Below are 18,440 nucleotides of genomic sequence, written 5' to 3' on the forward strand. Positions count from 1 at the left end.
ACAGAGAACATTGAAATCAGTAATTTCTGTGTCCTTTGAAAGGAGACAGTCACTTAATGAGGATGCTGTGGTGCACAGACACAGCTCCGTGCTGACTCTGCCAGGGAAATTACAGGGCAGTAGATTCCTATGCAGCAGGGAATGACTGAAGGAAAGCACCTCCTCACAGGTGGCCCGGAGCACATCTTGCTGGTTACCCACAGAGTTGTTCACTGTCTTCAGGTAAGCAAGTGGGAGCTTTCTTGAGATTCTGCTTTAATTTTATACACAATGTAAAAGTGGAAGTGGGTAGCAAGGGTGACAGCTTTTTACATACAGCCAGTCCTTCTGAGAGGTGATGTTTAGCACGTAACACAACTCAGTGAAGCGGAGGAACTGCGCTGGAAGTAAATGAGAGTGTCACAATTGAACTCCTGCAGAGACAATTTAATGTCATTTTGGTGACAGTGTATCAAGAACACACGGGAATTCATTCTAGTGTCAGCATAACTTTTATTTATTGCTGTCAATATGCACAGTAAAGGAAGACCTGATGTGGCTACCTCCTGCATACAATACTTCTGAAGAGTCTGATATTGTGGCTGTGATGATAATAGAACAAAAATGCTGTATTTGCAGGCCACAGGGTGATTCTCCTAACTGCCTGAATTACAGATACATTCCCTAGCTATCCTTTATTCCATCCATTCCAGCATCACATAATATAGACCTTGTAACTGGAAAATAGCTAGAGATTGTTTGGGAACAGCAAAAAGGGAAAAACCATTTCTGTATTGCTTTATCACAGCCCTTCAGCCTTGTAGGAGCAAGAATTCATTTGCAGCTTTCTAGTGTATAAACACAAGTAGATAAACCACAGAAGGATCAGGTATGCTAAGGAAGGATGGAAATAATCTTCTCCTAGCTTATCGCCTGTTATCACAAAAACATCACCCTCCACAACTGGATCCCCTGATTGGATGAAACCTCCCAATGTCTGGCAGAAGGTTATTAGTCAGTAACTGATTGAAATGGGAAGTACCGTCTGTGCTTTCAAAGCTTTTCCTCTGGTCACACCGGAGTGATTCCATCCAGGAGCATCACACCGTCACAGGATGCTCCTCCACCCAGCACCAATCCCTTGTGCTGGCTGGTAAGCCAGGGCTTGCTTCCCAGCCTCATCCTAGACTTCTCCCTAGGAACAACACTAAAGTGGTAGGGAATTATGTAGGTGACCAGAAGCCAAAGGCTGTGAGTGGACACTGTCACAATCCGAATGGGACAGTAGCAAGCAACTACCCGTGTGTCACTGGACATGCACAATACCCAGGAGTCCTGATGCCATGAAAGGTACAGTAAATCTGCACTTTAAGACCCTCTAACTGTACTTCTGCTGCTAACTTTATTCACCTTTGTATTGTCTATTTCTTTATTTCCCAATTAATACACAGGAGAAAACAGGGCGTCACTCTGAGTGTGCTTATCCTGTGCTCTGTAAGCACCAGGCAGTGCATGGGTAATTGTTAGCCAGCTGCTCACTTAAATAGGTGGGAGAGGCTGCAAGGGGTTCCACAACAAAGTGACTCCTCTCCTGTACCACACAAGATGACCACATGCAGGGCAAATTCTCCCATTCGATAAGCATGTGGTGAGCAATTGGGAGGGCTCAGAGGCCGGTGAAAAGCTCTCCTCTAACAGGCTGTTCACAGCACTGCTCCCGATCCAGCTTTGACTTGACAGAGGTCCCAGTTTGACCAAGACAGCCTGGATTGCAATTAAGAGGACTGGTAGAGAGCAGTACAAAGCCTCAGTGACAGGCTATTCACTGCAGCACATACAGAGATGACTTCCTCCACTTCCACAGCCCTGACAGCTTGCTGCTGACGTTGTTTAATTCTATAAGTGGTCGCGGGTTTTGTTGCTGGACAGTCCTCACCCTCCTGCCCTCTAACTTGTTTTACAGAGGTGTTGAGGAAGGCATCAGAATTGAGTCACAGGCTTCTTCACGCTGATGAATAAATAGCCAGCAGATAACACCTTCCCTAGGACATATTCCCCTGTTCTGACACAGCTAGATGTGCAAAAAATGTGCAAAGGTGGCCCCGGAATGTTCTGTCAACACAACACAACCCCCCCTCCAGCTTGCATCTATGCCACTGTGTTACCTATAAGCTCTTCTCTGTACATGATCCTCCTTGGACCCAAATCCACAGCATCCTCCTGTTGTCTTCACCTTGTGTTGCTGCTGTTGGCTTGAAATGATGTAGCATCAAGACAAAAAGTTTGCCCTTGTGTTTGATACTTTAACCTGTGCTTGGGAGGCTGGGACTGGTGCAGTCTTCAGGAAATGTGCCCCTCCAAAGTGGTGATGGACTGAGGGTGTGCAGCGAGCCATCTCCTAGAGAGGATCAGGCAGAGCAGGGTGAGCTCTGTTCAGCTGAGGAGATTACACTAGCTGGAACATAGGCTGCTAAAGGCTTCCTCAGAAGCACTTGGTGTTTGGCAGACAGACTAGACAGGCAAGGAAAGAAGAGGCACTTCCTAAACTATGGTCTCTGGTTCACTCTAACACTGACTGTGGCATCTTGGCAAAATGTGGCTTAATGTAAGCAGCTGAAGCAAACGGGTCTGGAGTGATCAGCAGAGAAGGTCTGCCAAGTACAGGGAGCACTCAAACTAAAGCAAAGCCAATAACTGAAGGGATTGCCTACACACAGCTCTCCCTCCACCTTCCCCACCAAATGCCAAACCTCCCTTCTGAGCCTAGTGCCCAAGGCTGTAACTTTTGTGGAGCTGAATGGCAAGTTGATCTCAGAAGCCCCCTCCCAAGAAGAGTCACTTTTTGTCCCCTGAAGCAGAATCCTTTTGCGACCTCATGATTTGATAGATAGTTTTCCTAAAGCGCTGGTCTCGGCTCAGTCTTTTGGCTGCTTCTTTCAGCTCCTCAATGTTTTCAGCTTCTGCATGCGAGAAGATGAAGGACTGGGACTGTTTCACTGAAACAAGAACAGCACAGAAAGGTCAGCACTCTCCATCAGGGACACATACTGAAGATAAAGCCTCACTAGAGTTCACGAGCCATGTGACCAACATGACTGAGCCTAACTCAGTCTGTGATTAGGCATTCTGATGAAGTCATATTTAAGTATGTTTTTTTTAAGGGCCCAGGACCATCACAGAAGTTTAGCTTTCAACATATATAAAGAAATGGGCAACAATTACACAGGCTCAGTGCCTGCTCTCTGAGAAAGGAAGCTCCAAGTAGTGCTGTAGCTGCTCCATTCTGCTACTAAGGAACATGAAATACAAACAACATTTGCAGGCTTTACTGCTCTGTCAGCCCCATCTGCACATACCTGCTCCTGCAGGATATAAAGCAGAAGGCTGCCCAATACCTACTGTCGTTCCATGAAGCGCTGGTTCTCCGGCAGTGGAAGCGGCAGCTCTTTATGCGGCGAGTGGCAGCCTTGTGGATGTACACGGAGTTCTTCATGATCACAGGCATCTTGGCCTCCAGCTCAGCATTGCGGATGCACTCTTCAAAGAACTCTGGGGAAAGAACACCACCGTGAGAGTGATGGGACAGACACTCCATGCAATGAACCAGTCACAAGGGACTGCACTCGTTGATGGGCTGAGCCAGGTAATGACGACCTTCATGAACAACAAGCTCCAGAATATCATCAGAATGAACACTTTCTAAGTGACAAAAACCTCCAGTTCCCAACAAATGTATCCTCAAATTTTAGAAGGAACTGCAGCCATCTATTCCACATCAGTAATTCCCACAACTGCTCATGATTCAACTGCCAAAATGTGATGAACTTTTCAACTCTGAAGCCTTGCTCATCATACTTTCTTTGAAGGACTTCTAAAACCAGTCAAGCCTAACTTGGAAGGGAAGGTGTTGGCAACACCAGCACAGGCACACATGTCCAGGCCATACATCGTAAGGGATTTCTTAATAGCATAGCAAATACTAGCACATAGTTATGTATGTTACAGGCTCCAAGAAAAGCCCCATGTTCAAACTCTGACGTTATTCTGCCCTGATCTGCCACACAAACTGCTTTTCCTGGGCCATTTCCCCTCTTGTGGTCTGACCAGCATCTATTCTGCCATTCCAGTCTTGCTGTTCTCCTGCCTGTTGCTGGTCCCTTGCTCATCATGTGCTAATGTGCCCAAACTCTTCTATAAAGGGCAGAGCAGAGCTGCAGGAACCACTTGGAAGGACTGAGGCAATCTGTACTGGGACTAATGTTAAGGGAAACATTGCTGGTCCCTTATTTTCTCTAGTACTCTGCTCATCAGTACATTTTTACTCTTTTGAAGAAAACATCCCCCAAAATCCAAGGCTGGAAATAGCAGAAGACATTCAGTACCAGTTACTCACTTATGCCCTGTGAAAATCTACTTGAATGCTGAGCTCAGCATATCCACTTAACTCTGTTTTCTTACCATGGCTCTGAGCCAGTGGGATGAAGTTCAGAATGATGCCTGTTTTTCTCAGTTTAGAAATCCTATGTAGAAACTACCAAATAATACTTGTTTTATTTAAATATATATAAATTATAAGTATGTGAATAGATATAAAACCATTTATACATGCATTTATCCCTATTTACCTAAGAGTACTCAGAATACCACAGGACTTTTTGACTTCTCTGTATTGGCCCAGTACATCCAGCCTTCACTGAAAATGAAGCCTTAACTGTACAGACACAGCATCTTCATAACCACTCTCCCTGTACTCTCCCTGTATTCCCTGTACTATTTTGAGCATGGAAAACAAGCCAGACTTCACTCAACTGAAGCTGCTAATGTCAGTTCCCAAGCCTGACTCAAGCCAAATGCCAGGCTAATGTCCCCCAAGAGAACCCAAAAAGACTCAACCCAAACAAACAAACAAACAAAGGCAAAGAAACAGGGATAACCTGTGAGGAACATGACTCTTACACCTGACCCATGGACTGCAGTGCTGGGCTGATGCTGTGATTCAGCTCTGACTAAAGATCCAAACTTCACCTTCTGGGTCACCTATCAGCACATTGCTACAGCAACCATGGGCCTCAAACTGGTAATATTTTTGTAATCAAGGCTGAGAAAATAAAGCCTTAAGGGGAATCAGAGGACTCCTTATAACTCAGACCTAGTCAGTAGTCAGTTTCCCTGAAGCTGTTTGCCTCAGCTTCCCTGTTTGACATTTTGGGAAGTATTTGCTCATCTCTAGGTTTGTCTTCCACCCAACAGAGAAGGCTGGAATAATTTCAACCTCCTTTGAGGGCAAAACACCAATTACCTGCATAGCACATTATGGCTCCTCAAAGGGGAGGTGTGGTGGAGGCACAGGAAGTTGGGAGACCACACTGTGTGCAACTTTGCTAATTTGGAATCTTCTTTTAGTGTCTGGGAAAATGGGTAGAAGTATTTCCTCTCTTGAATTTGCTCATCAGTAGAGAGGCTGGATAACTAACTTACTTCTCAAATTACTGACATCTGCTTTCATCTTCTTCTCTTTCTCCTTGTTGCAATCCAGAGAATTTAGGCCTTGCTCCAAGCTCTGCAATGCTTCCTCAGCTTCTCTCAGTCTCTTCTCCAGATCCATGCGTACCTTCACCTCAGCCTGAGGATGAAAATAAGAACTGAAAACCAGCTTGTTTCTCAGTAATCATCCTGGTAACTCACAAGGTCTGTGAGGGACTTGCCATGGATGAAAATGAAAGGACAACAGTGATGGAAATCCTAGAAATATTGCAAGGCAACATAAAAGTTGTTCCTCATGTCTTCAGACAGCATCTGAAGTCCAGACTATTTTAGTAATTCTCCTTTACTCTGACTTCATTTTTCACAGTTTTCCTCCCATTATATAAACCATATGGAATCAGAGATGGTATTTTAACACATGAATTTGTGCTAATGCAAGTACTTGCAGCTGAGCAGGAACAGAAGGACACCATTCCAGCTGAGACAGACTTGAGATAAAGGCAGTCAATTCCCACAAATGGGTGTACAGTGCTTAGTTTCAGAAACAAAATACAAGAGAAGTTAGAAATACAGTACTAGTTTAGCAAATGAGAAAGACTACACAGCTTAGGTCAACTTAGTTTTACTTTGGCCAAGTAGAAGGTTACAGGATAAGAAAATATTGGAGGTGCAGGAAAAAGAATCATGCAGGAGGTTTTTTTTTGGACAAAATATTTGTATAAGGATGTTGAGTGTCAAACAGCCAATTATTAACATAACCTTTACATTATTTTGATTTAAATAAAATATCATACTTTGTCCAGTTACCTTTGCATAGATTAATGTATTGTCTGTTACAAAGGAGGGCTGGTCCCTCAGCTGAATTCCTCCGCTTTTGAACCCAAGTTCCTGCAGAGGTTACTGAAGATCAAAAAGTCTTAAGGTTGGTTTTCTGAGCACAAGTGAGAAGGGAAGATGTCTGCTCAGTTCTGCAATGTCCACATTAGCACTTCTTTGAAATCATCTTTATTCTTTATTGTGTCTACTTTCCTCTTTTACTTTTTTTTATTCCCTCCATCTATAGATTATGCTTTCACAGTAGCAAATTAAAAGACTTGTACTGAATGGATTAATCAGGCTTCAGAATACAAAAATAAATAGTAGTGCTACATAGATATAAGATGGCAATTTCATGTGCTACCATGATATCATAGTGCTTTGGGTAGAGAGGGACCTTAAAGATCATCTCGTTCCAACCCCTCGGCCATGGGCAGGGATAATTTTCACTAGACCAGGTTGCTCAGAGCTCCATCCAACCCAGTCCTGAACACTTCCAGGGACAGAATACCCACAACTTCTCTGAGCAACTTGTTTCAATGCCTCACCACCCTCACAGTAAAGAATTTCTTTCTAATACCTAATCTAAACCTCTCCTCTTTCAGTTTGAAGCCAATCTCACCTGCCTTATCACTACATGCCCTTGTAAAAATTCCCTCTCCAGCTCTCTTGTCGACACCTTTAGGCACTGGAAGTGCTAGAAGGTATCCTTCTCAGAGCCTTCTCTTCTCTAGGCCAAACAGCCCTGAGTCTCTCAGCCTGTCTTCACAGGAGAGGTGCTCCAGCCCTCCAAGCACCTTGGTGGTCCTCCTCTGGGCTCACTCCAACAGGTCGATGTCCCTCCAGAGCTGGATGCAGCACTGCAGGTGGGGTCTCACCAGAGCAGAGCAGAGGGGCAGAATCCCCTCCCTCACCCTGCTGCCCACGCTGCTGTGGATGCAACCCAAGATACGGTTGGCAATATGAAGCACAGCTAATGAGGATTTGTGACCACAATGTGAAAACTAAATAAAACCAAGAGTTTGGCTTGATAGGGAATGAAGTGAAAGGGAAAATGGGAGTGCTCTGGGCCCAGGGACATCAATATGCAACATATGCTGGGGATACCTTGAGGTCTCTCTCTGCCTGCTGTTTCTCTGCAGTCAGCTCCGAGAGCGAGTTCTGCAGCGCTTGCGACTGGGAAGAGTAAAACTCCCGCTCCTCCTCCAGTGCTCGGGACCGCTCCTCATTCTCCTTCATCCTGGTGCATGGCACAGCAAAGAAAGATGACCATTCCCACCCCAACACAGCTCACAGGAAGGAAAGGAGATCAGTATCGTGGTGGGGCATGTTTAACTACCTTACTGCCCAGAGCAGAAAGATGCTAACAGCAGTGCTGTGTGCTCCACTCCAACAACACAGACATTGCTGGAGAAAGCCAGGTGCACAGTTCTTGAATGGAACATTCTCAGCTCCCAGATGAGGCCCAGGAGCACCAAACACTCCTTATGGACAGGCCACGAACACCTTCACATGCCCAAGTCCTGGTTTCAAAGGAGCAGGCCCAACTGAGAGCAAGTTCAGCTGCCCTGCCTCACTCTGTCTCCTTTGAAGCATTTGTAACCTGAACTCCTGCAACGGGAACCAGACAAGCTTCCGAACTTGTCTGGTGCTGGCAACCAAAAAGCAAGTCAGCAGACAGTCACGTCATTTGGCACCACTAAGCCTGAGCAGAAGTGCCCTCTTTCCCCACTTCACCTTTTCTCTGCCAGGAGTTTCTCCTGCAGAAGTTGCTGCATCTTCTCTTCAATCTGTCGCAGGCTGCAGTGCAGTCCCCAGATGGGACTTTGCTCCTTGCTGGGGCTGGTTGGAGGCGGGACCTGGCTCTCATTTTCTTCCAGCATCTCCAACATTTGTTGTTTTTCCAGGGAGAGCTCCTTGAAGAAGGACAGAGATTGTGAGTATCAGCCAAGTCTAACATTTCTGCTCCTGTTCCTGCCTGGTTCTTCCTTACTGAGTCCCTCCGTCCTTACATCCACATGCCTCACTCAGGTTAAACACAGGAATAATAAAATTTGGGTTTCATTTCATACCTGCTTCATGGGGAGCAAGCCTCCACCATAGCCTTCACTACGAAGGGGTGAACCAGCAGGCTCCTTTGATGTGTTATGCTAGTAAGGACACAGCTCAGGGACTGGAACCTTGTGCTTCCCTGCTGCATCACAGATGCAGCTTCCCTGCCTTCCCTGCTTGGCTTGCTCCTTAGTGGGAACTGGAGGCACCCCCTCTGTGGTACTTCTAACTGCAGGCAATAGGACACAGCATGCTGTTTGCCTGTGAAGTGTTCAGTGTGCAGCTAGGGCAGGAATGGTACTTCCATAGCTTTCCAGTTCTTTTCTTCATACCCATAACTGCAGGCAATGAGAAGAGCCCAAAGGAACAGATTTTTGGACAAACTTGCAGGATCTGACACAAACATTAAGGATGACCTTGCAGCTTCAGAATGCCAACTGTGTGGAAATTTCACAAATATACATTTAGAAAAGACACTTTCCACAAATCCACCAGCAAGGGAAGATTTTAATACCTCAAGACACTGTTTCCTAGATTTCCATGTAGTACATTATTTCCTCTGGAATCATGCTCCCTTCTGTGAACAAAGAATGCCCCTCTGCTGCTTCAAATTCTACCAGACAGTCAGGAGGTCCAGTAGGCTCTTGTCCAGCCTGCTGTTCAGAGCCAGTCTGTCAGCACAGCAGGATATGGGCAGCTGTGGCTGTCTACAGTCTGAAAACAGTCCACAATGAAGGTTCCTCAGCCTCTCCTACTGCCTGCCTGCCCATCTGGTGAAAATTCTCTCCCTAGTGTTCCACCTAAGCTTCCCAAACTGCAACTTATTATGGTTATTGTCCTACCACCATATCACTTGGTACTGCTGAGAAAATTTTGGTTCAGCTGTGCTCTGTGTCATTTCTCATCCTTTTCTGCAGGGGATTTTGGTGTTCATATCAGCTACCAAATGAGCCTGTTCATCTGTACAGCACTTCAACTCCGGCATTAGCAGATCTTGGATTCATTCCATGGGATAGCATTGCTTTCAGACCAAAATGCTGTCACTCAGAGGGGAGGAGTGGTCACTCACCTCTAGGGTGTTCTGTAAGGACTGTGTCAGGCTTCGCAACTCTTTCTTTTCTTCCTCCACTCCTTTAAGGGAGCGGGCTGTGAGCTCCAGCTCCCTAAAGAAGCAAAAAGGGTGACAGCTATTGCAGGGGAACAATCGCCCCACAGACCGTGCCCAGACCGCGCCCAGGCCATGCAGGCTGTGGGTCTCTGGTGCAGGACCTGCAACCATCGGTTGGTACAGCCAGTCCTGGAGAGCCAGGAGTTTGCCTGGAAGCATCACATCCTGCCTTGGACACACTACAGCTGTCCAGGAACTTCACTGTGCCTCCTGATCATCAAACCCACCCCAACAGTCACTGTGCTTCTCCAGCAAGGGCAGAGCCATGGTTGCAACTGAAAGAGCTCAGACAGGGCAGCCACATCTAAGCAGAGCCTATGAGAACAAAAATGGTTTGCAAAATCACACTGGCTTTTCTGAGATGTTATTTAGGGAGAAAAAAGGGGGAAAAAACCGAGGATCATAGCAAAAAATGCCCTTTCAACACTCAGGGCAAAGCACTTGGATCCTTCTCTTTCTAAATACATTTGCTGCTCATATTTTTCATAGTTAACGTTTAAAATGACAAAACTAGTCTTGGTGAGGCAATATCATACACCCATTGTCATTCAGCTGATGGTGGAAATTCAGATCCAGGTGTCTGGACCGCACATGGCTGCTCAGTCAATTGAGCTAATTGCCTCTCTGAAATCCTATCTTGCACCTGTCCATTGCCATGCTACCCCAACTAATCTGGGTGTTGCTTGTGTCCCAGCCCTTTGAAATTAAATTGCTGGAGGCCTGAGTGCAAAATGAAACTAAGCTGTATTCTATTGGTCACACAAGCAATAGCAAATGCAGGTAAAGAGCCCACAACCATTCCTGTTTAGGTCAATGTACCATCTCCTTCCTACATGCACAAAATAGGTGGATTTTACAGACTGTTTTGCTTCACCACCACAGCAGCACTTTTGCCCGGTGTGTTTGTTTGTGTCCTTTTCCTGCCCTGCTGCTGTACCGTCTGATCTCCTCCTGCTCCAGCCGCAGCTCCCGAACCACCTCTTCAAAACGCTGCTTCTCTGCTTCCAGGATCTGGTTCAGACGCTCAAGTTCCTGCTCCAAAAGAGAAGACAGGAATGTGCTCAGCCAACACAGTTAGGAGAGGCTGTTAACAATGCCTGGGACTTTTAACATGGCATTTAACCCAAGCTGTGTAGAGCTACAGGGTGTCTGATTTCACCACGCTTTTGTCTGGGGCGATTAGAAGGATTTGAGGTTGGCTGAGGATTTTCAGACATCCAGAAGTCCCAGCCAGGTTACCAAGCACCTGGAAGTCCCAGACATGCTCCCAGCACAGGTCAGCTCAGCCACATATAGATGGAAGGTCCAAAACTCCCTGCGAATGCTGGACTCACTTGTATGTACCATTTTCAGGCACCCACATGTGCAGGTATAGAAAAGCCAAACAGCCCCAGAATGCGGCAGCCCCAGAACTGCTGTGCCTGAAGTGTGGTACATTTGCCAGCTCAGCCTTTCTTCCCACTCCCCACTGGGGCAGGAAAACAAACCATTCAGTTAAAGCTTTGCACAGTTTAATCAGCCCATCACTATCTTTGTGCTGATAAAACCATGCTGAGAGAGCACCAAATACCACAAGCTGTCCTTCACGCAGTGAAACAGTCTCCTCCCCTAGTCTAGAGAAAGCAGTTCTACTGAGACCTACTGCAGATGGAGAAAGACAGGACCAAAATTCAGCAAGGGTCCCTCTCCTGTCAGGTCCCCTTGCAGCCAGAGCTGCTGTGCAGAACTCCTGCAACAGGCCCATGCCAGTCACAAAACAGTGCTGGCACTGGATAAATTCATGGTAAGACCCTTGCTCCATAGTGCAGGTACATGGTTCAAGCTGCTTTCCCAACATACTACTCTGAAGCCTTCAGGCTCCCAAGAGGGTGAAACCACAGTTCAGTGAGCTCTACATTCAGTCCTTCGCAACATCAAACTCCTTCAAACGAGCCCAGTGCCATCTGCTCTTCGTGGGCAATGGAGTTACTGTGTATGCCTTTGGAAGGGCAGAGATTTGTTCCAGGATCTTCAGACAAGCTCATTTCCCTCCCTGTGGCTGTGCAGCAGGCTACCCCACCAGAGGGAGATGTCTCTGCAAAGGCAGAAGTCGCTGAGCCCTAAGCAAGTGTCCAAGCCACTTTTGGATTTTAGCTCTCCAGAAATGTATGCAAGAGAAAATAGGCCTAAGAAGCCTAGGTCAGCATTGCCATCTTTTCCTAAGGAGAAGCAACAGTCATTTTGGATTAGCTGGAGAAGAGCACGAGGCACTTTGCGAGGTTGTAACATGGTGGTCTATATCCATGCAGACTTGCCTACAGCATAACGGGATGATCCACTTGCACAGCTGTCTTGCTGTGACTTTATCATGGTGCTCTAAGAATCAGTAGAGATTTGGTGTAAGCATGAGGATGTGCTACTTTTATTATATTAAGGAATTATAAGCTAGGAATAGTTTGAAAAACAATTATAAACTTGATAAAGCAACCTGGCCTAGCAGATGTCTCTCCCTGCCCATGGCAGGGGGGCTGGAACGAGATGATCTTTAAGGTCCCTTCCAACCCAAACCATTCTATTCTAAGGTAAATTAAGGTATAATAGTCACATCTAGGGGAGTGCTCTCTTGATTTTTCCCTAGTGCAACATTTCTTATTCTTCCCATCTCTGTTGTGTCCAAAGAACAAACCACACTGGTTTTTTGTGCTCCTTGTTTCTCACAACAGTATCCCTATGCTAGAACAGTATCTGTTTACTTGCTTTCTAACTGTGGAGATGGGTCTTAATTGCCACCATCTGCTTGAATCTGTCAAGTAACAATTGTGTTATTCAATCCAGTGAGTATGAATTTCATTTGATTGATCTTCCTCCCTGGTCCCCCTGGAGACATAATCACAAACCCACTGCATGGAAAGTAACAGGGAAAGGGAGCAGGGATACACCTCCACAACCCATCTCATGACACAGATCTTATTCCTCTCTTCATCCACAGAGCCCAGAGGTTGGCTGGAGACTCTTGTGCCTCCACAAGCCTCCCTCCCTGAACTTGCCTTCAAACCAACAACTCCCAACCTCTCAGCCCTGCCACACGGCAGTTGAAGGAAATTGGCTTGTGATGAACTCACCTCTTTTTGCTCCCTCTGCAGACATAGCTCTTCTGTTTCTTCCATTAGTTTATCTGCAAACACACAAAAAAAGTCCAAGCACAGAGAAAAACATTTTATATCCTCGGGATATTTACAAACAAGAAATGCTGACTTTTTGAAGCTTGAAAATGCAGCATTCCCTATTCCTTTGTGTTTATCTGTCTGGGAGGTTCCAAAGACTGAGATGGCACTAATGGGATGTTCTGTAACTTCCCTCCTGCCAAATAACTTAATAAACTAAACAACCATATTGCTTTGTACTCCTTCTAAGGTTTCCTCTCAATGTTCTTAAAGAACATTAGTGAACCAACCTTCACCATCCTCTAGCTGAGTCAGGAAAATATTCTTATCTCTGCTTCACAGATAAGGAACAAGGCATAGAAAGGTCAAGTGAGTGCAGAGGGTCACACAACATGTAGCAGCAGTCAGTTTTCCTGCAGCTCCGTGTCCCATCCTCACCTGCCTAGCACATCATCCCCTCCTTAACCCTCTGTGCAGCACTGCCAACTCCCTATTGTCACCTTGGGGTGTCCCAGCCAAGCCCAGAAATCAATCCCTAACTTAGCCACAAAACTGCTGCTGTACGGAGCAGTTCCCCTCAGCATCAGTTGCTCTGGTGCACTGAAGACACACACGCCCAGCAGAGGCTGTGCTCTGGCCCTCACCCTGCAGCCTGATGCACCTGTGCTGTGCTAGGCTCCAAGCTCAGAGGCTCTGCCTTGGGCAGCTTCCAGCCACGCTTACAGGAACCCAGACAGAAACGCTCCTCATGGCCAAGCCTCGGGTTTAGCTCTCAGCTCTGCCACCTGGCTGCCACAGGAGCAGGGGCAGATTCACCACAGCACTTTTATCTTCCTCATGTCAGGCAAGTGGGATGCTACTGGTTTCCCTGAGAACCTGACAAAGTTACTGCTGCTGGCAGGATTACTGCTGCTAGCAGGAATGCAAGCCCTGGACTTGATGGGCTTCTGTAAAGTCCATGTCTGCTGTGAAACCTGGATCCCATCTGGGTGGAAGGTAAATCAGTGTGGATTCAAGAAATTCCCCAGAGCAGTGTTCCTCCAGAGAACCTTGACCAGTTGCCAGCAACAGTGCCTGACCTCAAAGCTTGACTGCAGGATGGACACAGATCATTGAAGGTAAGGCTAATGAGGCAGAAGTGATAGTTCTTATACAGAAGTAGACAGATCCTGTCAAAAGAAAGTAGACAACTATGACAATTGACCAGTTCTGAATGTTCTTGTCATGGACCAAAGAATCCAGTGAAAAATATATTTTATATTCCAAATATCTCCTGTTTGCCACAGAATGTGTATTCCTCTATTCCTTCATCACCTTTTTTTTAATCGTACTAAAGACCTCTTTAGTCTTTTAAGCCCTTTAGTTTGTGCTGGTAGTTGCAAAATAATGTTTTGATGAAACTTTCCTGTTTCTAATTTTTATCCTGTTTCTGTTCCTTCAGGTCCTCCTCTCAGGATCCCCTGTTTTTCCTTTGTCAGGTGTGGAAACACTTCTCCCTGCCTGCCTCATGTACGAGCCCATCCATCACCTCGCATGTGTGAATGGTGCTCAGATAGACAGAGTGAATATGCCTTCATACTTGAGTTATGATCACTGTTACATGTGAGACCATATAGTGAGATCAGCCCTGATCAGTGTGGATGCAGAAATGCAAAAAGCTCCTCAAGACTCCTCCAGTGGCTTGATTATTAGGAGTAGATACCATTAGCTCCTGCTCAAGGCATCACCAACCTGAAGCACCCAAATTCCTGCTATCTTGTTTAAAGAAGGTAACTCTCCAGACAAGTCACTGGGCCCACACTTCTGACCAGCAGCCCCTAGGTCAGAAGGTCTATTAGACCTGGGTAATGCTCTTAGAGGGCATCTGGGTTAAAACAGCTACTCTTCCCTTGGCTCTTGATACAGGCAATGTGGGGAAGAGATAACCGGACCTCCCAAGGCAGTCAGAGCATCCAAGATACCAGGCCATGCAGAGGCTGGTTCCTAAATAGGGGATTTGACAACATAACCTACCTCTCTTCATACCTAAATTATTTTACATTCATCTGGAGCAATTGTTCTTTCTCCACTGTCTACAGAGAGAGCACTGACAAATTAGCCACTGCCATTAGATACCTCAAACAAGCCCATGTAAATGCTCCCACTTCCAATATGAGCAGTGTGAGTAAACACAGAGATGAAGTAGAGTAAGACCAAAAAACCCACCAGCTAGGTGAAGAAAACTCATGCATGAAAAGCTGTGACCAGCCTCAGAAGTATCAGTGCTGTCTGATTCTGGGAGACAAAGGTATTGTCTGTTTGCCTGTGAGCAGCTGAAACCAGCACATCCAAACATCTCAGGGGTGGCAGATATTTGTACAGATGAGCCATGCAGGACTGCAGCATGTTGGCCAAAGCACGTTCCTCCTTCACGCTCCACACACATGTCCAGATCCCACCTTAACTTTTGCATGTTTTGACTCCCTTCAGACCTGAATTTCAGCTGCTGACTACTCAAAAGCTTCATCCAGTGAAACCCTGTAGCTGCTTGTCTTGACCACACTGACAACTCCAGGAAAAGCAAAATTACTATTTTGGCTTTTATGGCTTTTCAAAGCAAGAGTTTCCTACCTAAATATTCCTGTTTCTCCTTGGCCAGCTGTAGTCCTTGAGCTTCCAGGCTCTCGATCATGGCTTCTCCCAGCTGGGCATTCTTCCAGGTCCTAGGGAGAGCAGACAGAAAGCAGGCAATGTAGGAGAGCTAAGGGTCCCTCAGGCTAGGACAGGGGACTCAGCCCAGCAAACTACCAAGGAATTCAAACATGCAGACTCTTATCAGTTGGGACAGCAATTCCCTAAATTTTTTCTCCAAAAATGAATTAGAGAAATTTCCCTGGCATTCAGTAATTTTTTTTTTTTTAATACATGAGCTGTATGTCAACACCTCACAGCTATTCAAATGGTTCTTTCAGTGTTTTGGAGATTTCTACACTGAGCTTAATTTTAAGGGCTCTCCAGACCAATCCAGCATATCCACAGCCTCCAACTGCAACAGGATGTAAGTGGAACCCTTTAAATGACAGGCTTTAGAACCTGATTGCAGCTTTTAACTCTAATAACTTCCCACTGTCAGTGATATTGTCTTCTGCAGCTTTTCCAATATTTTGCTGTTAGAGTCACTCTTCCCCTTCAGACTTCACCCATTTATTGAATCCTTCTTATGGCCTTCTACCTTCAGGCTTTCTGGTATCCATCATCCATCCTGGAACAATCAATCCTTCCTCTGCTAAAGCTGTAAGCTGCTAGGACTTGGTGTCTGGCCCTACACTGTGAGTCAAGTGCTTTTTCCCGACAATGAAGAACCAGAGATAAAAGCCAGACAAGATGCTGGCAAGTAGGGAATGTTAAAGGAAGCAGGCATATTCAAAGAGCACCTTATGTTATTGTAGGACCAGAGGATCTCAACATCTCTTAAACACTTTATGAAGCCAAGCTACAAAAAGTGCCTGTGGAGCAGATGCCCATTACTGATTGAGTTGACAGACAGGATAGGCTTTAATACAGATATTAAACACCAAGGACAAGGACACACAAACCAAAAACAGAACCAGAAATGGAGTTTGCTGCTCACTTCTATTCATGTTTCATTAGAAAAAATATCTACACATATAAAATGCATAACATTAAAACATACATAAAATTTATTTCAATCTGTTTATATAGATGTGCATACAGGGACAGCAATTGTTGCCCAGAAATTCTGCCATCTTTGTTAACTCCTAAGGGATCTTATTAATATTAAATATCTGCAAAGCTTCCTGTACTGGGCCTCTTTGTGAAACATTTGAAATTGTAGCTTTTTGGAAAGTGTTAATTTGGCAATCTCTTATTTCAAGGCAACCTGTACTTTGTCTCTTACAAAAGCCAGGCGAATAAATTAAACACACACCACCCCAGGGACCAGGCAGCTCACAGCTCCAGCAGCCCAAGCTCTTTGCATATAGATGTGTTTCTTGTCAGCTAATGAGGATATTTCTAAAGTAGAGAGGAAACTAAAACACTAATTTAAAAGGTGCTGTTTTGCCCACAGGTAGACATCTTCATCTTGAGTGAGAACACGTAGGTGTGAATGTGTTTTTTCACTAACAATCCTTGTTAAAGGATGAATCTGATCCCAGAGAAGCCAACAGCAAACAGGTCAAGATGGGAGTGGGGGGAATGACAGAGTTTATCGTATGATTACATGGAGAGCTTCAAAACAGCTAGAGCCTCTAAGGTGTCTGTTTACAGATTCACCTTCTCAGTGCTCCCTTCCTTCCCCAGACTAACAAGACATTTCCCTGTTACTCAAAGGTTACTACACCCACTGCTGTGTGACTTAGAAAATGCACTCATATCACTGTGTAGCATTTAAGCGTTTATTCCTTCATCTGCTGGCACCAGTGCCAGTGTAACCACAGCTACAGGGAGGTACAGGCTGTGACTTCAGCTGAGGGGCAAGCAACAGCTTTCTTTAGTCTGTATTTCTTGCCAAGTGAGTTTCCATCAGAAAAAGCTACACTGCTTAAAGTATCAGAAAGCACAGGGCCAGGAAGGCTCATGGGACAAGTAGGGAGCCCCTGCCTGACAAAAAAACCAAACCCAAAGCTGTAGAGAACCTCCATCACATATATATCTCAATCACTGCCTGTTCCAGTCCTTTTGCAGCACTGGGAATATCTCTTTAGCTTTGGCTGCATTTTACCTTTCTTGGGAGCACCCACAGCCAATTTTTGGAGACACTTTGCGTGTTATAGTCCGCAGGACATAAGTACCATGTTATTTTTTTCTCCCACATTGCCCACCAAGTTTACTTTCTACCAGTTCAGGGAAGGCTGATGTGGACAGAGAGTGTATGTGTGCCCCTGTCCCCCACTACCAGCAGCAAAGCCTTTCTGGGTGGAAAGAGAGCCTGGCAGTCTGGGAGTCAGGCCTTTGTGCATTTCCAAAAAGCTTTCACGATCTGGCAAGTGTGGTAAGTCCAAGCCACAACACATTAGAATCGTGGGGAGACCATCAGTTCCCCTCCACAGTGAATTCCCTATCAGGGCAGGAGGCTTGGAAAGGAGGGAAGAACTGAAGGGATCACCGAGCAGACTGTGATGGTGGAGGCAATAACCAGTTGTGCAGGCACATAGACATGACCCACCCCAGATGTAAAGAGGCAGTGGACAAAATTGAAACAAAGGACAGAGGATACTTCCCAGCCTAGGTTTGTTTTTCCTCTTTTGCCTATTTCCATATCTCAGTCTACGGAGTTTGTTCTGGGACTGGGTTTTTTTGGTTTGGATTTTTTTGTAGTTGTTGGATTTGTGGGGTTTTTTTGGTTGGTTGGTTGGGGTTTTTTGAGGTTATTTGTTTGTGGGTTTTTGGTTTTTTGGGGTAGTTTTTTTGGTCAGCTCTAAATAACGATAAAAACAGCAGGATGATCACAACTAAGTGCTGCGGTACCACTGGCAGTACAATGTCCATCTAGGAACAAAAGGATTATAACAGGTTGCCTAGAATAATTCAACTGTGTTCTTTTAGCTTTTCTATTCACTGCAGATGAATTTATTGGCCCATGCTGGCCTTTCTGACTGCTGTTTAGCTCCCAACCTGACCCCGTTAAATCACATAATCTGTGCTTTTCCTCACATGCAGGCTACCATCAGCACTGATGAGACTGGCACTGGAGCTGCACCACTCTCTGATGCAGGAACAGAAGCAGAGAGGGGAGGGAAGGTGTCTCAGGCAGATTTTCAGCTAGGTGCAGGTGGTCTGCTGTATGATAGCAGCCC

The 18,440-nt window shown here is 45.7% G+C and overlaps 1 protein-coding gene across 4 annotated transcripts in view; it reads right to left on the reverse strand.

Annotated features, from left to right (window-relative positions):
• Positions 1–477: 477 nt before the first annotated feature.
• PLEKHD1 (pleckstrin homology and coiled-coil domain containing D1) overlaps positions 478–18,440 on the reverse strand; it is a 38,620-nt gene continuing 20,657 nt past the window's right edge. For 3 of the 4 annotated variants that reach the window (XM_042047062.1, XM_042047058.1, XM_042047057.1), the window contains 9 exons: positions 15,253–15,344; positions 12,601–12,653; positions 10,437–10,531; positions 9,401–9,494; positions 8,017–8,195; positions 7,387–7,519; positions 5,458–5,602; positions 3,379–3,528; positions 478–2,975 (listed from right to left, as the gene is read on the reverse strand). In XM_042047062.1, the coding sequence (XP_041902996.1) occupies positions 2,815–2,975; positions 3,379–3,528; positions 5,458–5,602; positions 7,387–7,519; positions 8,017–8,195; positions 9,401–9,494; positions 10,437–10,531; positions 12,601–12,653; positions 15,253–15,344 (1,102 nt within the window). In that variant the 3' untranslated portion in view covers positions 478–2,814. Of the gene's footprint in view, positions 2,976–3,374; positions 3,529–5,457; positions 5,603–7,386; positions 7,520–8,016; positions 8,196–9,400; positions 9,495–10,436; positions 10,532–12,600; positions 12,654–15,252; positions 15,345–18,440 lie in introns of all 4 variants that reach the window. The other variant, XM_042047061.1, reaches the window with a different exon arrangement.

The sequence above is a fragment of the Corvus kubaryi genome, unplaced genomic scaffold (genome assembly GCF_017639235.1).
Source record: "Corvus kubaryi isolate FWS band 111438036 unplaced genomic scaffold, C.kubaryi_AGA036_p1.0 66, whole genome shotgun sequence".
Classification (NCBI taxonomy): Eukaryota; Metazoa; Chordata; class Aves; order Passeriformes; family Corvidae; genus Corvus; species Corvus kubaryi.